Genomic DNA, 26,224 nt, shown 5'->3' on the forward strand with positions numbered 1-26,224 from the left:
CCTTTCACTGCAAGGAAATTGTTTGCAGCCTGTAGCCTTCCACTGAGTTAGATTTCTCCCTCAGGCCTGACTGGGATTCCTTGTCATGTTTTAGCCAGTGAGCTTAACCCATGAATTGAATCTACCCTCCTGAAGCAGGACCCTTGGCTCAGTGGAAGGGAGAGGATTTTTTTAAAGCCTTTCATTCTCAGTCACTTTCTCATTTTTGAAGTTGACCAAGAGCTCTCAGTTCTTTCTTCAATTCCAGGAAACCAGCCAAACACAAGTAGCAATCTTTTGGAGAGAACATCTCAGCTGAGTTAAGAGAGTGAAAATTGTATTCATATTTTTTTTGTTTGTAAAAATTTCATCTTGGTATTTGGCCTGGAAAAAGACAGAAGAAAGCTTATAACCGTCTCAGGAAAAGGGCACAGGTCATTGGGCTCATATTTTGATCATTTTATTCCCTTAAGAAATATACTGGTGAACTTTCTAGAATTAGACTTTGCCAAAACTTCAAAAGATTTTTTTTTAGAATCTGAAAATGTTTTGGGGAAATTCAAAATTATTTTCTATTCTTTAAAAAAATCCTTTTTGTTGGAAAATAGTTCTTGTTGAATAATTCTTGTTACAATCCAAAAGAGAAAGCCTTGAGGATGAATTCCTTGTTCAGACTATATTATATAAAATGTCATCTCATAGCATCCCATATTCCTCTTAGCATCCCTTGCTTCCTTCAAGGCTTAATGCCTGCTCAGTCTCCACTGCCTCCCTCTTGAAATTACCTGGTCCTTATTTTGGGTAGAGAGTCCAGATGCAGAGCTAACCTTAGTCACGAGGACCTGAGTTCAAGGCTCTTCTCTGACCCTGGCTGTGTGAACCCTGGGCAAGTCATTTAACCTTTTGGTGACCAAGCCAGCTCTATGATTACCTTTCAGGGAAGATGCTGATCTATGTTTAGAGAGGGGCTCCCTAAATTAAGAAAATTGAAGAAGACCTGGTAGAAATAAAACAAGAATTATGTGTGTCTACATGTTGGCTGCCCCCATAGGATGTCAACTTCATGAGACTGTAACTGGTGCATTTTTGTCTTTGTAATCTCAGCACCTAGCACTTAGTAGGGCCTTAATCATTGATGTGCTGGAGGCACCTTGAACCTGTGAGCATTTACATGTGGGAAATCTGGCAAAGCTGCAGATCAGGGCTTGATTTATTGTTTCATTGATTGTTCAGGCTAAAGAAAGTGATGGAGAAAATGTTCATAATAATAATAGCTTCAGCACTTGCTATGTGCCAGGCTCTGTGCTAAGTGCTTTACAATTATTAACTCATTTGATCTTCACCTGGGAGTTGTTAACATAACTTCATTATTTATTTAATTATTATTAGCTGCTAATAAATTCTTAATTAGTTTTATTATATAATAAATAATGATTAAATTAGTTGATAATATTATCCCATGTTACAATTGAGGAAACTGAGGGCAACAGGGTTAAGTTATTTGCTCAGGCTCACATAGTAGTAAGTGCCTGAGGCCGGATTAGAACTCATGAAGATGAATCTTCCTGATTCCAGGCCATTATGCCACCTAGCTGTGCCAAAGATATGGAATTGGTTTACCACTTCCTTCTCCAGCTCATTTTACAGATGAGGCACTGAGGCACACAGGGTGAAGTGACTTGCTTAGGGTCTCAGAGCTAGTAAGTATCTGAGGCTGGATTTGAACTCAGGGAGGTGAGTCTTCCTTACTCCAGACCCAGAACTCTGTCCGCTTTGCCTCCTAAATGTCCATATAAAACACATATGAAGGTAAATATATGACGTATACCAAGTCAGTCATCACTTAGCACCTACTATGTGTCAGGCACTGTGGTAAGCGTGGAGATACAAAGAGAGGCTTACGATGGTCCCTGCCTTCAAAGTTCCAGTCTTAACTTGAGACAACCTGCAAACAATTCCAAAGAAGGCTAAGTTGGAGATAGTAGACAGAGGGAAGTCACTAGAATTAAGGGGGTTTGGGAAAAGAAGGTGGGATTTGAGCTGGGCCCGAGGGAAGCCAGAGAAGCCAGTAGGGAGAGGTGAGTAGTGAGTGAGTGCATTCCTGGCATGGAGGAAGGCAAGTTAAAATGCTTTGGAGTCAGACAGGAGGCTGGTGTCACTGGGTCACAGAGTATGTGTTTGGATAGGTGGGTGTAAGACTGGAAAGGAAAGGATGGGGGAAGAGGTGATCACAGACATCAGTGCCAAACAGGATTTTCTATTTGGTCCTGGAAATAATAATGGACCACTGAAGTTTATTGAGTTTAGCAAGATCACTTTGACAGCAGACATAGGTACGGTAACCTGGGGGAGGAAGGCACTGGCAGGAGGGAAAACCAGGAAAGACTTGCTATAGATGATGATTCTTGAGTGATTAGAAACAGCAGAGTTTTTAATAATTAAAAAAACCCCAATAACTAAGAATTCCCTTTATGGAGGGTGAAAGAGGGTGGAGTTTTCTGGGTTCCTGCATACACAGCAGCGAAGATAAATGTCCCTCCCCTCTGAGATAAAGCAGTTTGAATCTGCATGGAGACAATTCTGCAGGGCTGTTAATTATTCAGGTAGCTCCTAAATAATTTGTGTGCCTGCTGCAATTAAGAGAGTGTTTTAAAAAACCATGTGATTCAATTCATCAACCCCTTATCCTGTACCTGCTTGGAGCCTAGCACTGTGCTGAGTGCTGAAGGTATGTTGTGTCTGCCTTGGACGACTATGGGGCTCTCTGTGGGTGTGAGGGATTTCTCAATGCACAGATAAGCTCACCCAATGTTGGTATTTCCCTTCTCTTACCTCCTTCCTATAGCCAGCCACATACACACCCAGTTTAGGGTATAATTATATACTAGCTCATACTGTTTTCTCTTTGAAATTTACTAGACTTGTTTTTTGAGGGTAAGGAATGGCTCTTGGACATCTAAATAAGAGCTGGTTCAATTTATAAGGTCATAGAGAGCTGGGAGGAACCTCTCAGAGACCGTCTAGTCTTTTTTTTTAATTTTTATTTTTTATTTTTTGGAGACCGTCTAGTCTAACGATCACATTTTACAGACGAGAAAACTGAGGCTGTGGGAAGGAAAGTGACTTGTCCAAGGTCATACAACATAGGTATAAGTGTGAGAAGTGGGTTTTGAATCAAGGTGTTCTGACTTGTGTTCCTTGCTTTTTTCAATTGATACAATTTCTGCCCTTTTTTTCATCCCCAGTGCCTAGTACAGTGCCTTGAATGTAATAAGTGCTCAAAATGCTTGTTGATCATTGGTCGAGCATTTATTAAGCACTTATCACGTGTAAGGTAGAGAAGCATGTTGGTACAAAGGCTTGGACCGAGAGGACCTGGGTTCAGATGCTATCTCTGACCTTAACCATGTGGCTTTTTCTCATCTGCCAAATGAGGGGCTCAGTCTAGGTGGCCTCCCAGGTCCTTCCAGCATTAAATCTGTGATCCTGTGGGAGCCCTTGTCACAGAGAGCCCCTTGACCCATTCTGGCTGGGTAACTTGGCAGATGGATTAAGCTCTCAGTGCCTCAGGGCAACCACCTAAAACCAGAAAGTCAAAATCATCAGTGATCTTTTAATGGTGGAACCCAATGGCTTCTCTGATCCTCATCCTTCTTAACTTCTCTGAAGCCTTCAACACTGTGGATCACTGTACTTGATATTTTGAGATGCCTCTCTTCCCTTCCCTCTCTCTTTCCATCCCCTTCCCCCCCAAACTCCCTCCTGGCTCTCCTCCGACCTCTCTGACCACTCCTCAGTCTCCTTTGCTAGATCTTCATCCAGGTTGTGCTAACTAACCTTTGGGGGAGGGGCTCTCCCTGCACTCTCTTCTCTTTCCATCTCTACTCCTTCATCTAATAATAATCTGCAAGGAAGGGCCTTTGCCCCTATATTTGATTTTCTGCTATCCGAAGTTCTGACACTTTTCACTGAGTTCCTAGACCTGTGCTTTGATTGGAGAGAGCCCTAAGTTTTGAGCCCCTCTCTTGTTAGGGGCAAAGGATCCCCATGTTATGTTGCTGGCCTCTTGAGTTTCACCCAGCTGAGTTGTTTGCCCTTCCCTCCTCCAAATACTAAGCCTGGATATTCTTGGAGGAGGATGAGGAAGAGAGAGAGAGAGAGAGAGAGAGAGAGAGAGAGAGAGAGAGACAGAGAGAGAGAGAGAGAGAGAGAGAGAGAGAGAGAGAGAGAGAGAGAGAGAGAGAGAGAGAGAGAGAGAGAGACAGAGAGAGAGAGAGAGAGAGAGAGACAGAGACAGAGACAGAGACAGAGACAGAGAGAGAGAGAGAGAGAGACAGAGAGAGAGAGAGAGAGAGAGAGAGAGAGAGAGAGACTCAGCAGTAGGTGAAATGAGATGCTGACGATTGACTTTGTCAAGAGTTTCAACATATCAGACCTGGAATTTGAAGCCCTTCCCAAGTCTCCTGTCTTTACACAGGCTGTCCCTTAGGACTTAACAGATTCCCTCATCACCTCCCTCCCTTTGTTCAGGGTGATTCAGTGACACTGGCCTCCTGGTTGCCTCTGGAGCATGACGCTCATTCTCTGAGCCTTAGCTCTATCCTCTATGCTTGGAATGCTCTCCCTCCTCATCTGCCTCCTGGCTTCTCTGGCTTCGTTTAAGTCCCAACTAAAATCCCATCTTCTGCAGCAATCCTTTCCCAGTTCTTAATCTTAGTGCCTTCCCTCTGACATGATCTCTAGTTTTTCTTATCCTTTTATTTATCTTCATATGGTGAGATGACACAGTGGGTAGAGTGGAGGACTTCCTAGAGTCAGGAAGATCTGAGTTCAAATCTTGCCTCAGATACTTAATAGCTAAGTAAACCTGGGCAAGTCACTTAACTTTTCTGAGCCTCAGTTTCCTCATCTGTAAAATGGGAACAATAATGGCACCTACCCTAAATGAGATAACATGTGAAATGTTTTTCAAACCTTGAAGTGCTCTGTAAGTGAGATGATTATTATTGTTATTTTTTGGTTATTTGCATGTTATCTCCCCTCTTAGCTCTTTGAGGGGAGGGATTTTTTTTTGCCTTTCTCTATATCCCCAGTGCTTAGCACATTCATTGTCTGGCAGGTACATAGACCTTGCCTTGCCTTGAGGTGTCACCTTCTACAGGGAACCTTCTCTGATTTCCAACCCCGTCCCTCCGCAATGGTCAGTGATCTCATTTTCCTCCAATTATTATTTTGTATGTGCTTAGAATCATAAGATCTCGGGCCTAGACCTAGAAGAGACCTCAGGGGCTACCTTACCCAGCCTCATTTTACGTTTTATAGGCCAGAGAGATGAAGTAATCTGTCTCGAGTCCCACATTTAGTGGTAAGAATCAGATGGAAATTGAATCTAGTTCTCTGACTTCAAATCCATCAATCTTTCAAGCTGGCTTGAATGTCTATTTATTGATACAATGTGATTGATATCGTTTATTTTTTTTATATCTCCAGAATTTCTTTCAGTATCTCTCACTCCTCTCCTACCTAAACAACAGAATATTTTTAAAGAAAAAAAGAGGAAAGAAGAGACCAAAAAATAAGCAAAAACAATAAATAATGGAAAAAGTCTGATAATATGAGCAATGCACACACTCGTGGTACAGCCAACGTATTCTGCATCTGGTTTGTTTATACGTAGTTGTTTGCATGTTGTGTTTCCCACTGGATTGTGAGCCCCTTGAGTAGGGATGATATTAATCTCTCTTTGGACCCCCAGTGCTTAGCACAGTGCCTTCATGTTGACTGACTGACCTGACCCATGGACCTCCCACCTCTTTGAAGGAGTGGGGTGGGACTGTCTTCTGGTGTCTTCTTTAGGGCCAAAATGCTTGTTCTTTGTAATTTTGCAACATGTTTTTTTTTTTACAGTTGTTATTCTTTCTGTTTACACTCATAATCAATGTTTATATTGCTTTCTTGGCTTTGCATCAGTTCATATAAATCTTCCCATGCTTTGCTGTATTTGTTGTTTCTTACAGGACAGCGTATTCCATTGGATACTAATTATAATGAATTGCATTTATTCTGATGGAATTCCATTCAACTGAATAATTTTTAGAAGGGAAACATTCTAACTTCAGAAATCTAAAGGGTAGGAACCTTAGGCAAGTTGCCTCCTCTCTCTGGATTGCAGTTTCCCCCATGTGTAAAATGAAGAGGTTGTGATAGATGATGAGGGTTAGAGGTCCCTCCAGCTTTAACATTTTATGAAGCAGTTGGGAGGGTTCAGGATAACAAATGCTCAGCATAGGTTGGATGGGATCCAACTTTACTAATTTATCCTGAACTGTATGTGCCTAATCCTTTGACCCTTGAACTAAGTTCAGATTTTAAGACTTGCCTGCTCTTCTTCATCCAGGGAAGTAACTTTTTGGGCTGGGAAGTGCCATAAATTAATCAAATAATAATTGGCCCTCTCTTTATTTCTTGGTCAAAGGAGGGAATTGCAAGGGCATTCCCAGGCACTGCCCTCCACCCTCTAGGTTAGAAAGAGGCTGACTGAAATCAGTTCTCCTAATTACTAGTTTCAGTAACCACTACCTTTCTCCACCCTGGGGAAGATCAGGGACCATAATTGTCAAGAGAATACAAAATAATATTTCTCCTTTCATCAATCAATCAACAAGCACTTATTAAGTCTGTGTTTTATGTTTGAGGATTATCGCTTGGATGAGTAAAATGACCATTTTGTAATTGAACAAGAGCACTGGGATGTAAGCCCATCTTCTGTAGACTCAGCTAAAACATCCTTAGGAAAACTTCCTTGAAAGATAGACAATGAGCATGAGATAGAACTTACTGTTAGATTCCTTATATTATCTTCTGTTTTTTCAATCTTTTGACTTTGTTTTAATATTTCCTGTTGCCTCCTGGAGTCATTGGTTTCTATTCGGTCCATTCTCATTTTCAGGGAGTTTTTTGCTTTTATACTACTTGTACAAAACTGCTAATTCCCTTTTCAATTCTTCCATAGTTCCCATTTCTTTTCCATTTTATATTTTCCTGTAGTGCTCTGATTTCATCTACAAAATCTTTTTAAAAATCTTCTTTAATCTCTTCCGAACCCAAGCAGGGTTTTCCCTGAGGCATTGCTTGTCATTCTCTTCTGTGTTTATGTCTTGAGCATCGCTACAGCAATAATACCTTTTTATGATAAGGTTCTTTTTCTGTTGGCCCATTCTTCCCCAGCTGCCTTCCTGACTTGAGACTTGATGTAAGGGCTGTCGTCACACTTTTGGAGGGAAGGACTTAGCTGTATTGAGTGTTGTGTTATTCTAGGACCTTAGGGAAAACTCAGGCTGGGGATGTGAAAGCTTTTAGTGCTCCCAGAGTGGTCGGCTTCAGGGCAAAGTCTGATTGCTGCCCTCTTGGTTTGAGCTCTGCAATTCTTGACTGGAATTTGGGTCTGAGTAGCAGTTCTGTGGACTTTTGCCTCATAGAAAGTTTCATTTAGGTTGCTGCTAAACTCAGCACTATCAGCTGGCTAAAAAGCGCTGCTAGTTTACAGGGACAGAACTTCACTTTCTTTCCTTCAGATCTGGGATTCCTACCTTAAATATTCCTCTGCAGGTTTCATACTGGGCTAGTTTGTGTCTGAAGAGGGATTTGGACTCACGTCTTCCTGACTCACAGGTCTAGTATTCTTTTCTCGTTGGCCACCTCACTTCCTCCCAAAAGTCCCTTATCTTCAGCCTCAGTTTCCTTATCAGTAAAATGGGAAAAATAATGGTATTTACCTCAACAGAGTTGTTATGGGGATCAATAACATCTAAAGCATTCTGCAAACTTTAAAGTGTTTCATATAAACGCTAGTGACTGCTCTTTGGATCTCCTCCTGTGGGTCTCCATATTTTGAAAGATTTTCCTTCCACGTGGTTTGGAGAGGATGAGCATTTGGCATGGATGCACCTGTCAAAGGCATTTTTCCCAATCTGTATTTGTGTTATTACTCTCGGTGGTGGTTTTGCCACTGACTTGTGTGTGCTTTGGGTAAGTTATTCCGTGGGCTCCTGTTATCTCCCTTTCATGAATGGCAAAAATACCAGCGCCTTGGACTTTTTATAGGAATTTTGAAAGTAAACAAGTCTTAAAGTTCTTGGTTCTTGGAGGAAGGAATGAAAAAAGATGTTTGATAAGTACGAGTCTGTCTGGTGGGCGACCCTCCGAGGGACCTGAGATGCCATAGATGTAGGTGCTGCTCTTTGGCTCACACGCAGCTTAACATCTGGCTGACTGGGAAAGGGGTTTGGCTTTCTTAGTGTTGCTTGTTTTTTCCTTTTGAGGTTGTGAACAGTTACTTCTCAACGTGCAGATGGCCATAACTGGGAAATCATACGTGATATGATTAGACAAAATAGAAACTCCAGCGTTTGTGGCATTTAAAATCCTTCGGAATCTGGCTCCAGCCTCTTTCCAGCCACTCTGGTGTCTTTTTGCTGGTCCTTACACTACGTTCCACATCCCGTCTCTGTGTGTTTGTGCCATGGGTCCCTCACACCTGGAATATTCTCTTTCCTCACTCCACCGCTGAGGCTTCCTAGTTTTCTTCCCATCTAAGATCCAGTGTGCCCCCTACTCCTGGAGGCCTTTCCTGATCCATCCTTCCCCCTCCCTCCAAGATAATTTTGTATATGTCTCATATATGCTTGCATTTCTCCAGAAGAATGGAAACTTCTTACTGGGAGAGCAGGTATTGATTTTCTTTGCAAGCATTTAGCACAAATACCTGTCTTCTTCCAGAGAACCCAGAAATGCTCTCTTTTGTGTTTATTCTATGTCCAAGTTTTACAGAATAAATACTTTCATTAAGAGGATTTGTTCTGTGAAGTTTGGATTCTGTCAAAGAGTGGCACTTGAGGACTTAGAGGACCACATGTTCTCAAGGCCTCTGTATGGTCTCTGCGTTTAGATACACCCCCTGCTAAAATGGAAGCTGCTTGAGGGATAGGCTGGTTTCCTTTTTGTCTTTGCCAGTGCCTAGCACATAGTAAGTGACCGATTAGTGAATGCTTGTTGGTTGATTTGCCTGTTACATGAGATGCTTAATAAATACATATTGAATGAATCCATCGGAGAGAGATCTCCTATGGTGAAAGCCTTCCATCCCATCCTTACCACGATGAAGCAGATACCCGTGGTTCAGTGGGAGCTCTTCCAGGTGGGATGGGGATCACAAATGGCTTTCCTAGGATGGGAAGTCTGGCCTGACCTTAGTTAGGCAATAGCCTTAAGAAGAAGATACCTGGGGCCAGAGGAACCCAGTGAGTCCCAGCCCAAACCCTAGGAGAATTAAGGGACTGGGAAAAAATAAAACTTGTGAAGAATCAAGTTGGGGAGACTATTTCAGGGGGCAGCTAGGTGGTATAGTGGATAGAATGCAGGACCTGGAGTCAGGAGGGCCTGAGTTTAAATCCAGCCTTAGCTACTTCCTAGCTGTATGACTCTGGGCAAGTCACTTAACTGGTTGCCTTAGTTTCTTCATCCATGAAATGAGCTGGAGAAGGAAATGGCAAACCACTTCTATATCTTTGCCAAGAAAACCCCAAATGGGGTCATGGAGAGTCAGGCAGGACTGAAATGACTCCACCACCACCACACACTAGGCTCCATGGACACTTTCTACCCTCTTGTTGAGGGTACCACCATCCTTCTAGTCATCCAAGTTCAAAGCTTCTGAGGCATTATTTTTTTAAATTAATATATTTTATTTTAGGCAATTGGGGTTAAGTGACTTGCCCAGGGTCACACAGCTAGTCAGTGTCAAGTGTTTGGTCTGAGGTCACATTTGAACTCAGGTCCTCCTGACTCCAGGGCCTGTGCTCTATCCACTGTGCCATCTAGCTGCCCCTTTCTGAGTCATTCTTGACTCTTCTCTCTGTCATTCTCACATACGAATCAGTTGCCAAATCTTGTCTCTACAACATTTCTCTACACTTGAGTGTTTCCCGTTTGCTCCCACTCCTACAGCTGCCACTTTGCTGGTGACCTCATCGCTTCTTATCTGGACTCTTGCCAAGGTCTCCTACCTGGTATTCCTGCATCCAGCCTTTCCTCTCTCCACATAACTGCCCCAATAATCCTTTTATAATTTTTAATTTTGATGGATATCTTTAGTTTAGGACGTGACATTCATTCCCTCTTGTTTCCTAAGCCTCAGTGACTCCCTGTTGACCTGGGATGAAATACCAGCCCCATTGTTGGGCATTTAAAGCCCTGCCACATTCTGGCTCTGGCCTTTTTTTTGTTTAAAGCCTTATTTCATACGATTTCCCCTCAAGCATTTGATTTTCCACCCCAAATGGCCTCCTTGCTGTTTCCCATGCTGGGCATTCTATATCTCCAGCCGCCATACTTTGCTAAGGCTTTTCCCCATGTCTGGAATACTCTTCCTCCTCACCTGTACCTCTTAGAATCTTCCCCTCCCTTCCTGTTCAAGTGCTACCCCTGCTAGAAGAGTTTGATTTCCATCCTCACCCTCTCCATTGGTTTGTATTAACTTTAAATAGACTTTACTTATCTATTTATAGATTAGATCCACCCAATCATTCCTATGTTGTCAGCACCTCCTTGGCCACACCCAGTTGGCTTTTGTCTTGGCCTCTCCACTGCCCAGCACAGGGCCCAGCTCACTTAGTAAATGTTTGCTGCCTCCATTTCAGTCCTCTGGCACCTTGACCTCAGGCTTCAGACAAGAAATGGATGGGCAAAGGACCTGGGATGAGGGTGGGGCTGATTTCCCCCTAACCCCGTCAAGATTTTTCTGACTCTTTTTCTCCCCCCTCCCTGAGACCAGTCTTGTAGATTAGTGAGTTATAATTTGTGGGATACTTCTAAGTTTACCTGTCTCAAAATCTCTGCCTGGAATTCTGCCAGTTAGACGCTAATTGGGGCTAACAACAAACACTTGCTGGTGAATTGGGGGCAAGGAAGAGAGAGCTCTTAGAGTTGGGTGGCCAGTGTAGAGTGGATAGGCTACAGGAGAGGCTTAGGTCAACACTGCCTCTATTTGCCTCAGTTTCCTCATTTGTAAGATGGGGATAATAACAGCATCTATCTCCCAGGGTTGTTGTGACTATCAAATGAGATAAGGTGTTCAAATCTTTTTTTTTTTTATTTTAAAAAATTTTTTATTGATTTATTTTGATTTAACAACAATCACTTCCATATGCTTTTGAGTTTAAAATTTTTCTCCCCCTTCCTCCCCACCACCCTCCCCAAGACGGCGCAAATCTGATATAGGCTATACATATGCATTCCTATTAAACATATTTTCACATTAATGATGTTGTAAGTAAAAATTAGAACCAATGAGAGGAACCACCAGAAAGAGGAAACAAAACTCAACAGAAGAGAAAAAAAATAGCAATTCAAATTCCCTAGTTCTTTCTTTGGATGTGGATAGCATTTTCTATCACGAGGCCTTTGGAGATGTCTTAGATCTTTGTATTGCTGGGAAGGGTTAAGTTTATCAATATTAGCCATCAAATAACATGGCTGTTATTGTGTACAACGTTCTCCTGGTTCTGCTCACTTCACTCAGCTTCAGACCATACAAGTCTTTCCAGGTTTTTCTGAAGTCAGCCTGTTCATCATTTCTTATAGCACAATAGTATTCCATTAATGTGTACAAATCTTAAAGAGTGATGTAAATACTTTTATCGCTTTACCTAAGCAGCCCTGACGTAGCAAAGAGAGAACTGGTCTCTGGGTCTAGTTCCTTCTCTGAAGGGACCAGCCTTGTGACCTTGGGCAACTCAGCCTACTTCTGGGTCTTTTGTGGGGGAGATGGGGAAGACAGAAAGATGGGCTCTTAAGGCATTTACTTTCTAATGGGGGGAGAAGATCACACCAAAAGGCAGTTTGGGCAGGTAGGTGGAGCAGTGCATGGAGGCTGGCCCTGAAGTCAGGAAGACTCATCTTCCTGAATTGTAATCTGTCCTCGACACTCTGTGTACCTCTGGGCAAGTCACTTAAATGCTGTCTACCTCAGTTTCCTCAACTGTAAAATGGGATAATGATAGCATCTACCTCCCAGCGTTGTTGTGAAGTGTTTAGCACAATGTCTGGCACATAGTTAGTGCTATGTAATTGCTAGCTGTTATTATTATTATTTTTTTTCTTTTTCTTTTTTTTTTTTGGCTAGGCAGTGGGGTTAAGTGACTTGCCCGGGGTCACACAGCTAGTAAGTATTATGTGTCTGAGATCGGATTTGAACTCAGGTCCTCCTGAATCCAGGGCAGGTGCTCTATCCACTGTGCCACCTAGCTGCCCCTATTATCATTATTATTATTATTATTAAACAAGGTATATACTTGATAAATGAAAGGCAGTCTTGTTGGGAAAGCAGGAGCATTGAGAGGTCAGGAAAGGCTTCCTGAAGAGGGTGGGATTTTAGCTGAGACTTGAAGAAATCCAGGGAAGTAAAGAAGCAGAGATGAGGAGTGTTCTAGGCATGTTCTAGGCATGGGGGACAGCCAGGTGAAATGCCTGGAGTCAGGAGTCAGGTCTCCTGCCAGTAATGGCAAAGAGGCCAATGTCACTGGATTGGAGAGCACCTGGGCGGGGTATAAGGTGTTGTTGTTTATCTTTTATGTCAGTTTGTTGCCATGACATGCAAGGGAATTGGATTATAGTGAGGCAGGGCTGTGCAAAGTCACCAGCCTCACTCTCTCTTCCAGAGCCATCTGGGTCCAGTGGCCAGATATAGATCAGGACTGGAGATGGTCCTGGATGCAGTGGGGGACCTTGGCCTTTTTAAGCTAAGGTCTCTCCCAGGTCTAAGTTTGACTGAGGCAACACCCATTCAGTGATTAAGGCTAGGTAAGAATGTTCTCTTTTACCTAATTAAGAAAAAGTAACAAAACAATCTGGGTGGGGACGACACCCAGAGTTTTTGGCCAAAATATAAACAATTGCTATTCACTTTCACTCTGAGCAGTCTGGGTCCAAACAATGACCAAGTAAGGCTTGGACTGGGACCTATTGTTGGCCAACCCTTGAGAGCCCTAGTGATTTGGGTTTAAGGCATGGCACTTAAGGAAGAAATCTATCCCATAAACCCTAAGATAACATAAACCCAAGATAACAAAGTTTAAGGGAACAAAATTTACATTCCTTTGGGCAGAGCACCCGCAGGTGAGGGTATGATACCCTATGTGGACTGAGGGAAAGGGAGGAGGAAAGGGAAGATTGTAGAGGGAGTCCAGGTTGGGAAGGAAGGGCCTTGAATGCCAAACAGGATTTTATATTTGATCCTGGTTTTAGGAACATGACTTTGACAGCTGTGTGGAGGATGGACCTGAGACAGGTAGACCCAGTAGCAGTATGAGGCGTAGGCCCATCATTAGTATAGGGCAGGGGGCTGCTGCCTGCTTGGTACTGCCTGCAAGCTGAGATCATCTGTCACATTTTAAAAGAAAGTTAAATAAAGTTTTATTGCACTGCTCCTCGGCAGCACTAAGTTGGGCAGCAGCTAGGTTTGGGCTTCAGGCCTCAGTTTCTGGTTTGGAGAACCAGGAATGAGGAAGCTTCCTCTTTCCCTGGAAGGCTGATGCTTTCTCTGCAATTTATATAGTCTCAGAGTTGCCTGAAGGCCCTGAGAGTGTAAGGGATTTCTCCCCAGGATCATAAATCATTATTGTCTCAGAAATAGGATCTTTCTGGCTGTGAAGCTGTCTCTTTAACTATTACTTAACACCTCTTCTCTGTAGCTAGTAGGTGCTTTGTGGTTATGGAATTGAAAGGTCTTGGGGTGCCTCTTCATTCTGCTGTCCCTTCTCTGGAGGGCCCCACTTCTGGCTGTAACTGCCCTAAAATGTAGGTGCCCTTCTGGGGAAGGGGTCGGGATGGAGAACTATGGAATACCCATTGGAAACATTTTCATGGTGCAAAGAAAGAGGAAGGGGTTTGGGCTGCAGGAAAGAAATGTGGGTGTGCCCCAAATGCCTGCTCAGTTCATTCTGGGAAGAAAGTACTGGAGTCTTGCAGTTTTCTGCAGGTCAACAGCTGAGTCTTCTTAGCATGGCTCTTTCTAGTGCTAGGCTACCACTTGGGGAAGAGAGAGAGAGAAAGAGAGAGAGACCCTTCCAATAATAGTAACAGCTAATGTTTATATAATGCTTACTCTGTGCTAGGCACTGTGCTAAGCCCTTCTCAGTGGTCCTCTAGGAAGAGGTGACAACATGGTTCTTTCTTGTATTTTTCTGTTATTGGACAAGGCCATGACTCAGTGCTTAGATTTGCATTTCTTTTTTTAAGGACTCTGGACTGGGTTTCCAACATCCTGTAACTTCTAGAGGCATGAGGTTGGGATGTGTGTGTGGTTAGGGGATACATGAACAGGTGAGTTTTCTCTCTGTATCATAGTAGTCAAGTAGACCTCTGGCCTTTGCCCAAAGACCTCTACGCAATAGATAATGTCCTGAGGTAGCTCATTCTCCTTTTGAACTGCCCTCACCTTAGGAGGGCCTCAGACACTTCCTAGCTGTGTGACCCAGGGCAAGTCACTTCAACCGGTTTGCCTCAGTTTCCTCATCTGTAAAGTGAGCTGGAGAAGGAAATGGCAAACCAGGCCAGTATCTCTGCCAAGAAAAATCCAAATGGGGTCATGACAAAGTCGGACAGGACTGAAGTACACTACCACCTTGTTAGGAGAGGCAGCATGGCAGAAGTTACTCCTGAGTCAGGAGAATTTGAGTTCAAATCCTGCCTCTCTCATATATTGACTGCCTGCCTGGATTGCTCTCTCTTCCTCTGCTATTGATCTCCCTGGCTCTTCTACCAGAAGCTTTCCCCAACCCCTCTTCATTCTAGGGCCTTCCCTGTGGTCCTTATCTCCTATTTATCCTGTATATAGCCTTCTTTGAATATATTTGTTTGTACGCTGTCTTCTCTTAAATTGTAAGCTTCCTGAGGGCAGGGAATGCCCTTTGCCTCTTTTTGTATTCCTGGAATTTAGTTAGTGCTTAATAAATGTTGATTGATTGAAAATGAATGAATGATCCTGGGCTAGTTACTCTACCTGGAAATGCCCCCAGGCACTCTCTTGAGAGTGGGAGTTTCCTACCTGACTCCTTACTCGGGTGGAATTTTGGGTCTAAGCTAAGAAACCAAGCTTCTTTGCTTAGTTTGGTGATTTTCTGCCTATTCTCCCCGAGTTTAGTTCCAGCATTTCCATCTCTACTGACTAGTCTCAGGGCAGCTAGGTGGCACAGTTAAGAAGACTCAGTCTTCGATTCCAGCCTCAGACACTGACTAGCTGCGTGACCCTGGGCGAGTCACTGCCCCCTGTTTGCCTCAGTTTCCTCATCTATAAAATAAGCTAGAGAAGAAAATGGCGAATCACTCCAGCATCTCTGCCAAGAAAACGCCAAATGAGGTCACAAAGAATTCGACACGACTGGAGTGATTGACTACAAAAAGCATTTATACATATATCCCTTTCCCTTCTCTGTGTGTCTGGTGTTGGGCTTTAGGCACTGGAAGATAAGTACCGAGACTGAAACTTTCCCTGCCCTCAAGGAGTTTATATGAATAGAGATGACTATATGGACAGCTGTTAGTTCTAAGGTAGCTTGGGAGGGAGGGCAGTAATAGGGCAATATGGAAGTGCACGTGTAAAAGATCATGCAGAAAGCAAGAGCTAGACTCTGGGAAGTGAAGAAGGGCATTCTAGGCATGGGGGCAGGACCAGTTCAAAGGCCCGGAGGTAGGAGATGAGTGTTGTGTGAACAAGAGCGTAAATGACTAGATGGGCTGGATCAGAGTTCTAGAGGGGAGCAGTATCTAGGGGGCTGGAAAGAGGAGGTTTGAAAGTTAAAACTGATGAGTTTCTATTTGATCCTTGCTACCAAGGAGTCACTGGAATTTGTCAAGTTGACATGGTCAGACCGTGGCTTTAGGAAAATCACTTCAAATTCCATCCCAACATTACCCTGCTTTTACTTTGTATGTTTCTGTGCATGGTTGTCCCCCTTTCCCCCTAACCTCTACGTGGTAGAATGTAAGCCTCAGAACCCAGCCCAGTGCCCAGCTTCATGAATGTTTCAGGAAACTTTATTGAATTTGGAAAGGCTCTTGAATTGATGTGAATTAAAAGAACTGCAGAAATCAAACCGCCCCCTCCACACGGGTCTTATGACTCTCTACTCCACCTGGCCAGGATCCTCTTCTCCAGCCAGGACATTCCCATGCCTGGAATGCTTTTCTTCCTCACCTCAATCTCTACAAATCCCAGGCTTCCTTTAAAGCACTGTTTATGAACCACCTCCTCCTAGAAGTCTTTCCTGATTTCACCCCTCTCCTTTTTGAAATCACTTTGTATATACTTTGTATTTTCTCATCAGTATACTTCTTATCACTCCCTGGTTTCCTTTTCTGTTTGGGGTCCCCACGGCCTGGTAGGTAACAGGGGCTTGGGAGATCACGCTTCCCACCTCAGCTGTGCTCCTTTGTAACCTCTGGGCCTCAGTTTCCTCCTTGGTACTGTGAGAGGGGTTGGCCTCCCTGGGCTCCCTTCCAGCTCCAAGTCAGTGATATTACAATTCTCCTCGAAGACATTTAAGCAGACACCGTGACTCAGACTTAATCCTTTTGCCCTTGATGTGGCTGCCTTTCCTGTTCATGGCCTGTTAACCACCCAGGTAGGGATTAGCTGGCACCTCTGAATAAAGAAGACTGCTTATGTCTCAGAAATTCATTTGTAGAGCTGAGATGGAGGAGGACCTTTGATCATCTACACACTGATGACTTTACTTATCCTGTTTCCCCTTCACCTGCATGTGGATCACTGGGGTGCCATGGTCCTCGGTGCTGAGCAGTGAGTGCAGTCAGATGCCCAAGCCTGCACACGATGCTGATGCTGTTTAATTTCTGCTTGGAATAAATGGGGATTTGGGAGGAATCCTTCAGTACAAAAGGTCCTTTCCTTCTAAGTGTTTAAGGTGTCACAAGTTAACAGTGATGTCACAGGATGTGGAACATGGTCAGTGCCGGATAAGTGGTACTGGAGTTGGATTATTGGAGAGGCAGCATCATTTAGTAGATAGAATACTGAACAGAATCCGGATGAGGAGGGGTCTGGATCCTGGTCATTGTGGGAGCTTGGATTTAGAGCAAGGAGGGACTCACTTAGCTCCTCGTCTCCTAGCCGCCCTCATTTTCATTATTGTTGTTGTTCCGTGAATCTAATTATTTGGGGTTTTCTTGGCAGAAATGCTGGAGTGGTTTTGCTATTTCCTTCTCCAGCTCATTTTACAGATGAGGCAAGCAGGATTAGGTGACCTGCCCAGGTATAGTAAGCTAGTAAGTGTCTGAGGCCAGATTTGAACTCAGGTCTTCCTGACTCTAGGCCTGGAGCTCTATCCACTGTGCCACTTTCTGATATGGAAGCATTTGACAGTGGCAAAGACTTTTCTAGATTCCAGGCCTGTTTCTGATCTTTACTGGCTGGGTGGCTCAATTCCAGTCACTTAACCTCCTAGTGCTTGGGGCAGGTGTCTGAGAAAGCTAGCAGTGGGAAGGGAGTTTCCTTCCTGGGACTGCCTCTCCCTTTGATGTTGAAACAAATCCTAAACAAAGCCAAGCCCTTTTCTCCCAGGGTCATTATCTGTCTCTTTCATTAGCCAAAGGTCATCTTGTATAGGGTGATTCTCTGTTACCTGGGACTTTTGAATTCTGGAGATTTGTAGATTCCAAAAGTGGGGATGAAAAAGAAAACTGAAGCAGACCTATGCCCCAAGGCTGCAAATTAGAGACAAGTTGCCAATCTAACTCTGATGGAGTTTTTTTTAAATTCAGCTTTATTTTTTTTAATTACAAAAACACAACAAATCAAAAACTTTCGTCTCTCCTATTTCTCCCACCCACTAAAAAAAGGAAAAAATTATTGAAACATGCATGATGGAGGAAAAAAAATTGAGCATTGACCATATCCAAAAAAATATACGTTTCAGGCTGTGCCCTGGGTCCAATTGAGTGGCAGCTAGGTGGTTTGGTGGATAGAGCACCGGGCTTGGAGTCAGGAAGTCCTAAGTTCAAATCAGATACTTACTAGCTGAGTAACCCTGGCAAGTCACTTACCCTGTTTGCCTCAGTTTCCTATCTGTAAAATAAACATAATAGTAGTGTTTACCTCACAGGGATATTGGGAGGAGGCATTGAGACAATATTTGTAAAGTGCTTGGCATAGTGCCTGGCATGTTGTTGTCAGTCATTTTTCAGTCACATCTGACTCTGTGTGACCCCTTTTTGGGGAGGTTTTCTTGGCAAAGATACTGGAGTGGTTTGCCATTTCCTTCTGCAGCTCATTTTACAGATGAGGAAACTGAGGCAAACTGGTTGAAGTGACTTGTCCACAGCTAGAAAGGGTCAGAGGCCAGATTTGAATTCAGTTCGTCCTGAGTCTGGGTCTGGCGTTCTATCTACTGTGTCACCTAGATGCCCTGGTAAATAGTAGATGCTTAATAAATGTTTCTTCCCTTCCTTTCACTCTGTCAGGTGGGTAGCATGTTTCGTCATGAGATCTCTAGAGTCATGGTTGGTCATTTTTATCTCTTGGTTGTCTGCTGTGTCTTAAACAGTGTTGCTGTTATTGTATAAATCAGGGGTGGGGAACCTGTGGCCACATGTGGCCCTCTAACTCCTCAAATGCAACCGTTTGAATCCAAACTTCACTGAACAAATCCCCTTAATAAAAGGATTTGTTCTGTAAAACTTGGACGCAGTCAAAGGGCCTCACTTGAGGACCTAGAGGGCTGCATGTGGCCTTGAGGCAGCTGGGTGGTACAGTGGATAGAGCACTGGGCCTGCAGTTGGGAAGACCTGGTTCAAATCAAGCTTTAGACAGTTGCTAGCTGTGAGGCCCTGGGCAAGTCACTTACCCTCTGTTTGTCTTCAGTTGTAAAATGGAGATAACAGCACCTATCTTTCAGATAGTTGTGAGAATCACATGAGATAATAATTGTAAAGCCCTGAGCACAGTGTCTGGCCCACACATAGTAAGCACTACAAAACTTAGCTGTTATTATTATTATTATTATTATTATTTTTTGGCTAGGCAATGGGGTTAAATGACTTGCTCAGGGTCACACAGCTAGTAAGTGTTATGTGTCTGAGGCCGGATTTGTATTATTATTATTATTATTGTTATTATTATCTGTGAGCAGTTGTATCCTGCTAGAATAGAAATGCTTATCAAATGAGACAAGATTTGTAAAGTGCACAGTGTGATACTATAGCAGCTGGCAGTGCAACCTAGTAGGTGCTATATAAATATGAGCTATTATTATTAATAGCATTATTAGCTCTGCTCACTTGACTTTTCATCAGTTCATTTCCAGGTCTTCCCAGGTTTCTCTGAAACTGTCCCTTTCATCATTTCTCATATTGTGATACCATTCCATCACATGCATATAAGTATGATTTGTCCACTCATTTACCCAATTGATGGGCACCCCTGTAGTTTCTAGTTCTTTGCCAGGTTTTCTTTCTTGAAGTTCCCCACTGGTCTCCAATGGTTGGCCCTTATGTGGTCTTATTGTTAATTTTTTTTTTTAAGGCAATTGGGGTTAAGTGACTTGTCCAGGGTCACACAGCTAGTGTTAAGTGTTTAGTCTGAGACCGGATTTGAACTCAGGTCCTTCTGACTTCAGGGCCTGTGCTCTATCCACTGTGCCACCTAGCTGCCCCATTTATTGTTAATTTTTAATTGCTGTCTTCTATTCTTTAATCACCTTCATTTCCCATCTCCCTCCTCCTTCCCCTTACAAGTGAGCCATACCTGGCCACAAAGAGTTATCTCTTGTGTCTATTTGTTTGTTTGTTTGTTTGTTTGTGTTTTTGGTGAGGCAATTGGGGTTAAGTGACTCGCCCAGGGTCACACAGCTAGTAAACGTCAAATGTCTGAATCCAGATTTGAACTCAGGTCCTCCTGACTCCAGGGCCAGTGCTCTCTCCACTGCACTACCTAGCTGCTCCTATCCCTTGTGTCTGATGCCTAATGAGCCTTCCACACTCCTAGCCTCCACCTCATCTGTAAAATGAGGGCGTTGGACTATGTCTGAGATTCCTTCTAGTCCATGACTGGATCATCCGGTCCTGACTCCATGAGGATTGAGGAAGGAGGTTCATTTCTTCCTTTTTTCCAGGGTCAACCTTGGTCATCATAATTACCTAGTATTCATTTTTCTTTTTTGTATTATTTCCATTTATGTCATTGTAATCATTGGATTTGTCATTTTCCTCCTCTTTTGTTATCTTTTTTGTTTGTTTTTGTTTGGTTTTGCTTTTTGGTGAGGCAGTCAGGGTTAAATGACTTGCTCAGGGTCACACAGCTAGTAAGTGTCGAGTGTCTGAGATCAGATTTGAACTCAGGACCTCCTGACTCCAAGGCTGGAGCTCTATCCGTTGCTCCACCTAGCTGCCCCTTCTTTCGTTATCTTATTTGAACCCCACAATAACATGATGAAGCGGCCGTCCTGCAAGTAATACACCCATTTTAGAGCTAAGGAAAGTGAGGCTCACCAAGTGGCTATGTGCCTGTGGTAATAAAGCTCACAAACATGATCTGTTGGATTTCTTGTAATCCTTTGTCATCCTACTTTAGGAAGCAAAGCGTTCAAGTCAACCAGTTAGCAAGCATTTATTAATTAAGCACCTGCGATGTGCCAGGCACTGTGCTAAATGCAGGAGATACAAAGAAAGCCAAAAATAGGATCCCTCCCCTCGAAGAGCTCCCAGTTAAAAGGCAAAAGGGGGAGCCTGCAGGCTTCAAAGACAGGGCCTCCCTGACTGTAAGTCCTGCACCTGCAGTATACCACTCTTAGCCTATCTGAGCCTCAGTTTCCCTGTCTGTAAAACGAATCTGATAATAATAGCACATGTCACCCAGGTGTATAGAGGGATGGATTCTCCATAAATTTCAAAAACATTGTGTTTCTTCTGGTAGCATTTGTATGAAATGTTAAATCTCTCCATAAAGGTGAGTGACTAAATAATTATTATTATAATAAATATTTGTGTTGATGATTTACACTTCAGAACCATAAGTGGCATGCCTGAAAAGGTGCCCACGATGCCCCTTCCAGGAAAGGATTCTGACTCAGTCAAGGAATATTCCTATATTCAAAATCTCTCCTTTTCCTCTCTCCCCCAGGGACATGCTGATAACCAACCTGGATGCATCTATGACCTATGATGAACTTTGCGATGAAGTGAGAGAGATGTGTAGTTTACACCAGCAGCAGCCAATCACCCTTAAATGGATCGATGATGAAGGTTTGTCCAAATTGGCTCTGCTCTGGGACCTCATTTTCAGCAGTTCCTAAAGTGTCAAATCTGTGCCACCTAAGCATTTTCTTTTCTTTTCTTTCCTTTTTTTTTTTTTTTTGGCTAGGCAATTGGGATTAAGTGATTTACCCAGAGTCACACAGCTAGTAAGTGTTATGTGTCTGAGGCCAGATTTGAATCCTCCTGACTCCAGGGCCAGTAGTGCTCTATCCACTGCGCCACCTAGCTGCCCAAACCTAAGCATTTTCAAAACCAACTGCTTCCCAGGATAGATACGTAAAGAATGTTAGTAGCAGCACATGTGTTCAAATCCCGATTTCTCTGCCATCTAACTGTGTGACCTTGGACAAGTCACCTGTCTGGATCTGTTTCCTACTTTGTAAAATGAGAGGATTGGACTAAATGATTTCTAAGGTCTTTTCCATCTTGAAATCTATATAATATAATATACAATTATATAATGTTTAGGGTTTGTAAAGCTTGTAGTGGTGATGATAATGATAATAATAATAATAATAATAATAGCATCTGGAGCTGTTCCCTGGCTTTGAAGTTTGCAAAGCACTTTACAAACAATATCTCATTTGACCTGCACAACAACCCCAGAAACAGGTGCTATTATTATCCCCATTGTACAGATGAGGAGACTGAGACCTAGAGAGGTCGGATGACTTGCCAAGGGTCTATATCTGAAACTGATAGGATTTTCTTATTGGAACCAATATTAAAGAAGAAACATTAACGCCTACCTTACCCCTGAACTGAAGGACTGTGGGATCTTTCCATCTGCCTTAAAGCTGAAACCTTCCATATGTATCTTCTCTCTCATTAGAATGTGACCTTCTTGAGGGCAGGAGTTGTCTTAATATTTGTGTCCACAGCACTTAGCACAGTTCTTTGCACATAGTAAGTGATTAACAAATGCTTCATTCATTCATTTTAGACAACTAGTATGTTTCTTGAGGTGGGATCTGAACTCAGGTTTTCATGATTGAAAATCCAGTGCTCTGCTTGGGGCAGCCCAGTGGCAAAGTGGAGAGAGCGGACCTGCAGTCAGGAAGACCTGAGTTCAGATCTTGCCCTAATCTCTAGCTGTGTGACCCTGGACAAGTCACTTGCCCAATAATCTTAAGCTGCTTTTAGAGAATCACTGAGTCTAGGATGGCATCCAGGGAACAATCTGAAGAAACAGGAGAGCAGGAACAGGGCTTCTTAACCTTTTTTGTTTCATGAACACAGAAAAGCACGCGGGCTTGCTTCTTTCAGGTCTCAGCTAGACCTAGAGTCAGAAAGATCTGAATTCAAATCCAGCTTAACTGTGTAGCCCTGGGCAAGTCATTTAACCTATGTTTGCTCCAGTTTTCCTCATCTGTAAAATGGGGATAATACTAGCACCTACCTTTCCATGTTGTCATAAGCATCAAACGAGCTATGTGTAAAGAACTTTTCTACGTAAGTGCTAGCTATTGTTTAGGATGATAGAGCTAGTTTATGGTGGCATGGGCTGCCTGGGAGGGCCATGGGCTGCCTGGGAGGGCCATGGGTGCAGTGATCCCGGCCGATCATTTTTCAATCATGTTGCAGAGGAGATTTTTGTTTTGGAAAGGGTTAGAGTCTCCGGTCCCTGGACTTCCTTTCAATTGTAAGCTTTGGTGGTGGTTGTTAAATTGCAATCTAAGTAGAAATACAGGCACTGAGTAGGTTGTAAAGGTGGGGCTCCTCAGCCCACCAGAGTCTTCTTGTAAAAGTCTCATTAATAATAGAAGGTTGCCTGGTAACTCGGATCCATGACATCTCTACAGGGGTAGACTGGAATGGAGTTTGTCATCAGCTTTACTAGCTGGTGGTACCATTTGTGGAAGTGTTGGGGTCTTCCCATTGACTGGTCAGGGCACCATCTCCTCCGGGCAGTGGTGGAGATAACACCGCCAAGTCTGGCCCTTTTCTTCTCAAGTCTGTGTGGATCACCCTCATTTTCCCATGATCACCTACTCACCTGGCTGGTCCCTCGTCTTTTAGTCACGGAATCTCTCTTATCAGGGGCATCAGAGGTCATCCCCCTCCTGCAGCATCTTCCCCTGGATGACCTCCAGTGATGGGGAATTTCCCACCAACCGGACCAACCTTGCCATCTTGGACAAGCTTCCAAGTCTCAATCTCTGAGCTGGAAGGGACTTGGGAAAGCATTTATGCCAACACATACCTGAACCAGAATCAGCTTACCTGACAAGTGGTCATCTGATCCCCTCTGGGTGACCTCCAGGGAGAGAGAACTTAGCGCCTCCCATTCCATTGAGAGGAACCTTTCCTACTTAGGAAGTTTTTCCTTGCATGGAACCTCCGTCAATCTCTCTTTCTCTTTTTTAAATGTAAATAGTATTTCATTTTTGTCCACTTACATGTAAAGGTAGTTTTCAACATTTATTTATTTTTTTCTCTATCTCCTCATTTATTTTTTATTAATTTATTTATTTTTAGTTTTCAACATTCACTTCTACAAGATTTTGAGTTCCAAATTTTCTCCCCATCTTGTCCCTCCCCCCACCCCAAGATGGGATGCATTCTGAATACCCCTTCCCCTAATCTGCCCTCCCTTCTGTCTCTCTGTTCCTTCTCTTATCCCCTTCCCTTTCAATTTTCCTGTAGTGCAGGATAGAATTCTAGACCCCATTTCCTGTATATCTTATTTCCCAGTTGCGTTCAACATTTTTTATAAGATTTGGGGTTCCAAATTTTTCTCCCTCCCCCCGCCCCAAGATGGGAAGCACTCTGATGTAGGTTACACATATGCGATCATGTTAAACATTTATATACTCAGTCTTTTCAGCTTCCTCCCTTTTCTTCTAGTACCGCCCTCTGAAGCCAAGGAGAAAAAAATAGCCCCTCTTCCATCTGATGATAATGACCATGTTCGCTTGTATTTAGATAATGCTTACAAAGCACTTTGTGCGTATTAGCTGATTTGATCATCACAACAACCCCAGAAGGTAGCTGCTATTAGCTTTATTCTCATTTTACAGATGAGGAAACTGAGGCAGGTAGTGGTTAAGTGACTTGCCCAGGGTCACACAGCTAGTCAGTATCTATTGTCTCAATTTGAATTTAGCTCTTCTTGACTCCAGGCCCCGGTTGCTCTGCCAGCTAAGTAGCTGGAAGCACTTTAAGTACCTGCAGGAACTCCAAACAACATGCTGTCATGCCACAAAACGTTTCCATGGGTCGCTGCTTCTGTTAACCTCCCTCATACCTCAGTGTGGCATGTCCCTGAGGGCTTAGCGCAGACTGACCGCTTTCAAACAGCCTCATCAGCACCTCTGCTCTTATGCTGAGCTGCTTACCTGTACTGCTAACCGAGATCATTCATTTTGCATTGATTTTTAAAATAACATCAACAGAGTTTTCTGACCTTGTTTCTAGATCCTGAGGTTGTCATGTATTAGGGACCTTGCATTCCAGAGGAAGTAGGGAATAATGATTATGATAGCATGACAGGCAATGTGCTGGCCTTGAAAGCTAAGAAGATCTGGGTTCAAGTCCTGTGTCTGACATTGGCTGGGTGACCTGGGGCAACTCATTTCACCTTTCTTGGGTTGCTGGTTGTTGGTGTTGGCACAGGCAGTTGAGATGGGTCCCCAAGATGGAGGAAGGGGGAGGGGAATATATATTTCTATAGTGCCTACTGTGTGCCGGGCATTGTGCTAATAAGTGCTAATAAATAATAAATAATTGCGCTTTAACAATTATTATCTCATTTGATCTTTGCAACAACCCTTCCAGGAAGGTGCTATTATTATCCCCATTTTATAGTTGGGGAAACTGAGGCAACCAACGGTCAAGTATCTTCCAAGATTCTCTTGGCTAGTAAGTGTCTTGAGGTCAAATTTGTACTCAGATCTTCCTTACTCTGGGGCAGCTAAGGTGGCACAGTGGATAGAATGCTGGCCCTTGAATCAGGAAGAACTGAGTTGAAATCTGACGTCAGATAATTACTAGCTGTGTGATCTTGGGCAAGTCACTTAACCACTACCTGCCTCAGTTTCCTCATCTGTAAAATGGGCTGGAGAAAGAAATGGCAAATTACTCCAGCATCTCTGCCAAGATAACCCCAAATGGGGTCAAGAAGAGTTGGACACGATGGAAAAAAATGACTGAACTTCCTTATTTCAGGCCCAACTCTCTATCCATTGTACCACCAGTTGCTTCTTTGAGGGGCTGAGCTCTGGGCTTGAGGCTTTCTCGCTAACCCTTGCCTACCTCCCGAATAACAGCTTCCATTCATGGTGGATTGCTTGAGACCAAATACTTTTCTCACGGCACTCTTGCCCCTTTCACCCTGTCCGCAGACAGTAATTGTATTATACCTGTTTTTGAGGCTGAAGAAACTGAGGCGCGGAGAGTTCGTGCTAAATGTACATGGGGCTCTGATGCTTATTACGCTTTGTGTTCTGGGACAAGTCATTTCTCTGCTCTGAACCACCCATTTTCTGGGAGGGTTGAACTAAACAGAGCCCCCTTCTTGCTGTAGGACTTTGATTCTTAGGGCTGGACTGGTCCGCTCTTTTCATTTAGCAGATTAGGAAGTTGCATGGTGGTGACTAAGAGGGATTTGAACCCAGGTTTCTTCTGACCCAGAGGCTAATGCTTTTTCTGATATAATATACGACATTACCTTTGTCACCTGCCCATTGCTATTTTCAGTTTTATCTGACTTTGACAATGTATTCCATACCCATAGTCCCCCACCTCTACCAAAAAAGAAAGGAAAGGAATGTGGACCCAAAGAAGGGAAGGGAGGGAATAGTCTTAACTCTTCCATTGGTGAGTTGGTTGGTTTTACCTAACTGTCTTTTCTTTTCTTTTCTTTTCTTTTCTTTTCTTTTCTTTTCTTTTCTTTTCTTTTCTTTTCTTTTCTTTTCTTTTC

At 43.3% G+C, this 26,224-nt stretch overlaps 1 protein-coding gene across 1 annotated transcript in view; it reads left to right on the top strand.

Moving 5' to 3' along the window:
* The window catches only part of PRKCZ (protein kinase C zeta), a 243,018-nt gene that overhangs the window by 2,190 nt on the left and 214,604 nt on the right, over nucleotides 1–26,224 (top strand). The window contains exon 3 of the mRNA XM_027855466.1: nucleotides 21,170–21,291. Within this exon, the coding sequence (XP_027711267.1) occupies nucleotides 21,170–21,291 (122 nt within the window). The remainder of the gene's footprint in view (nucleotides 1–21,169; nucleotides 21,292–26,224) is intronic.

Source organism: Vombatus ursinus, unplaced genomic scaffold, assembly GCF_900497805.2.
Source record: "Vombatus ursinus unplaced genomic scaffold, bare-nosed wombat genome assembly UNPS02010822.1, whole genome shotgun sequence".
Classification (NCBI taxonomy): Eukaryota; Metazoa; Chordata; class Mammalia; order Diprotodontia; family Vombatidae; genus Vombatus; species Vombatus ursinus.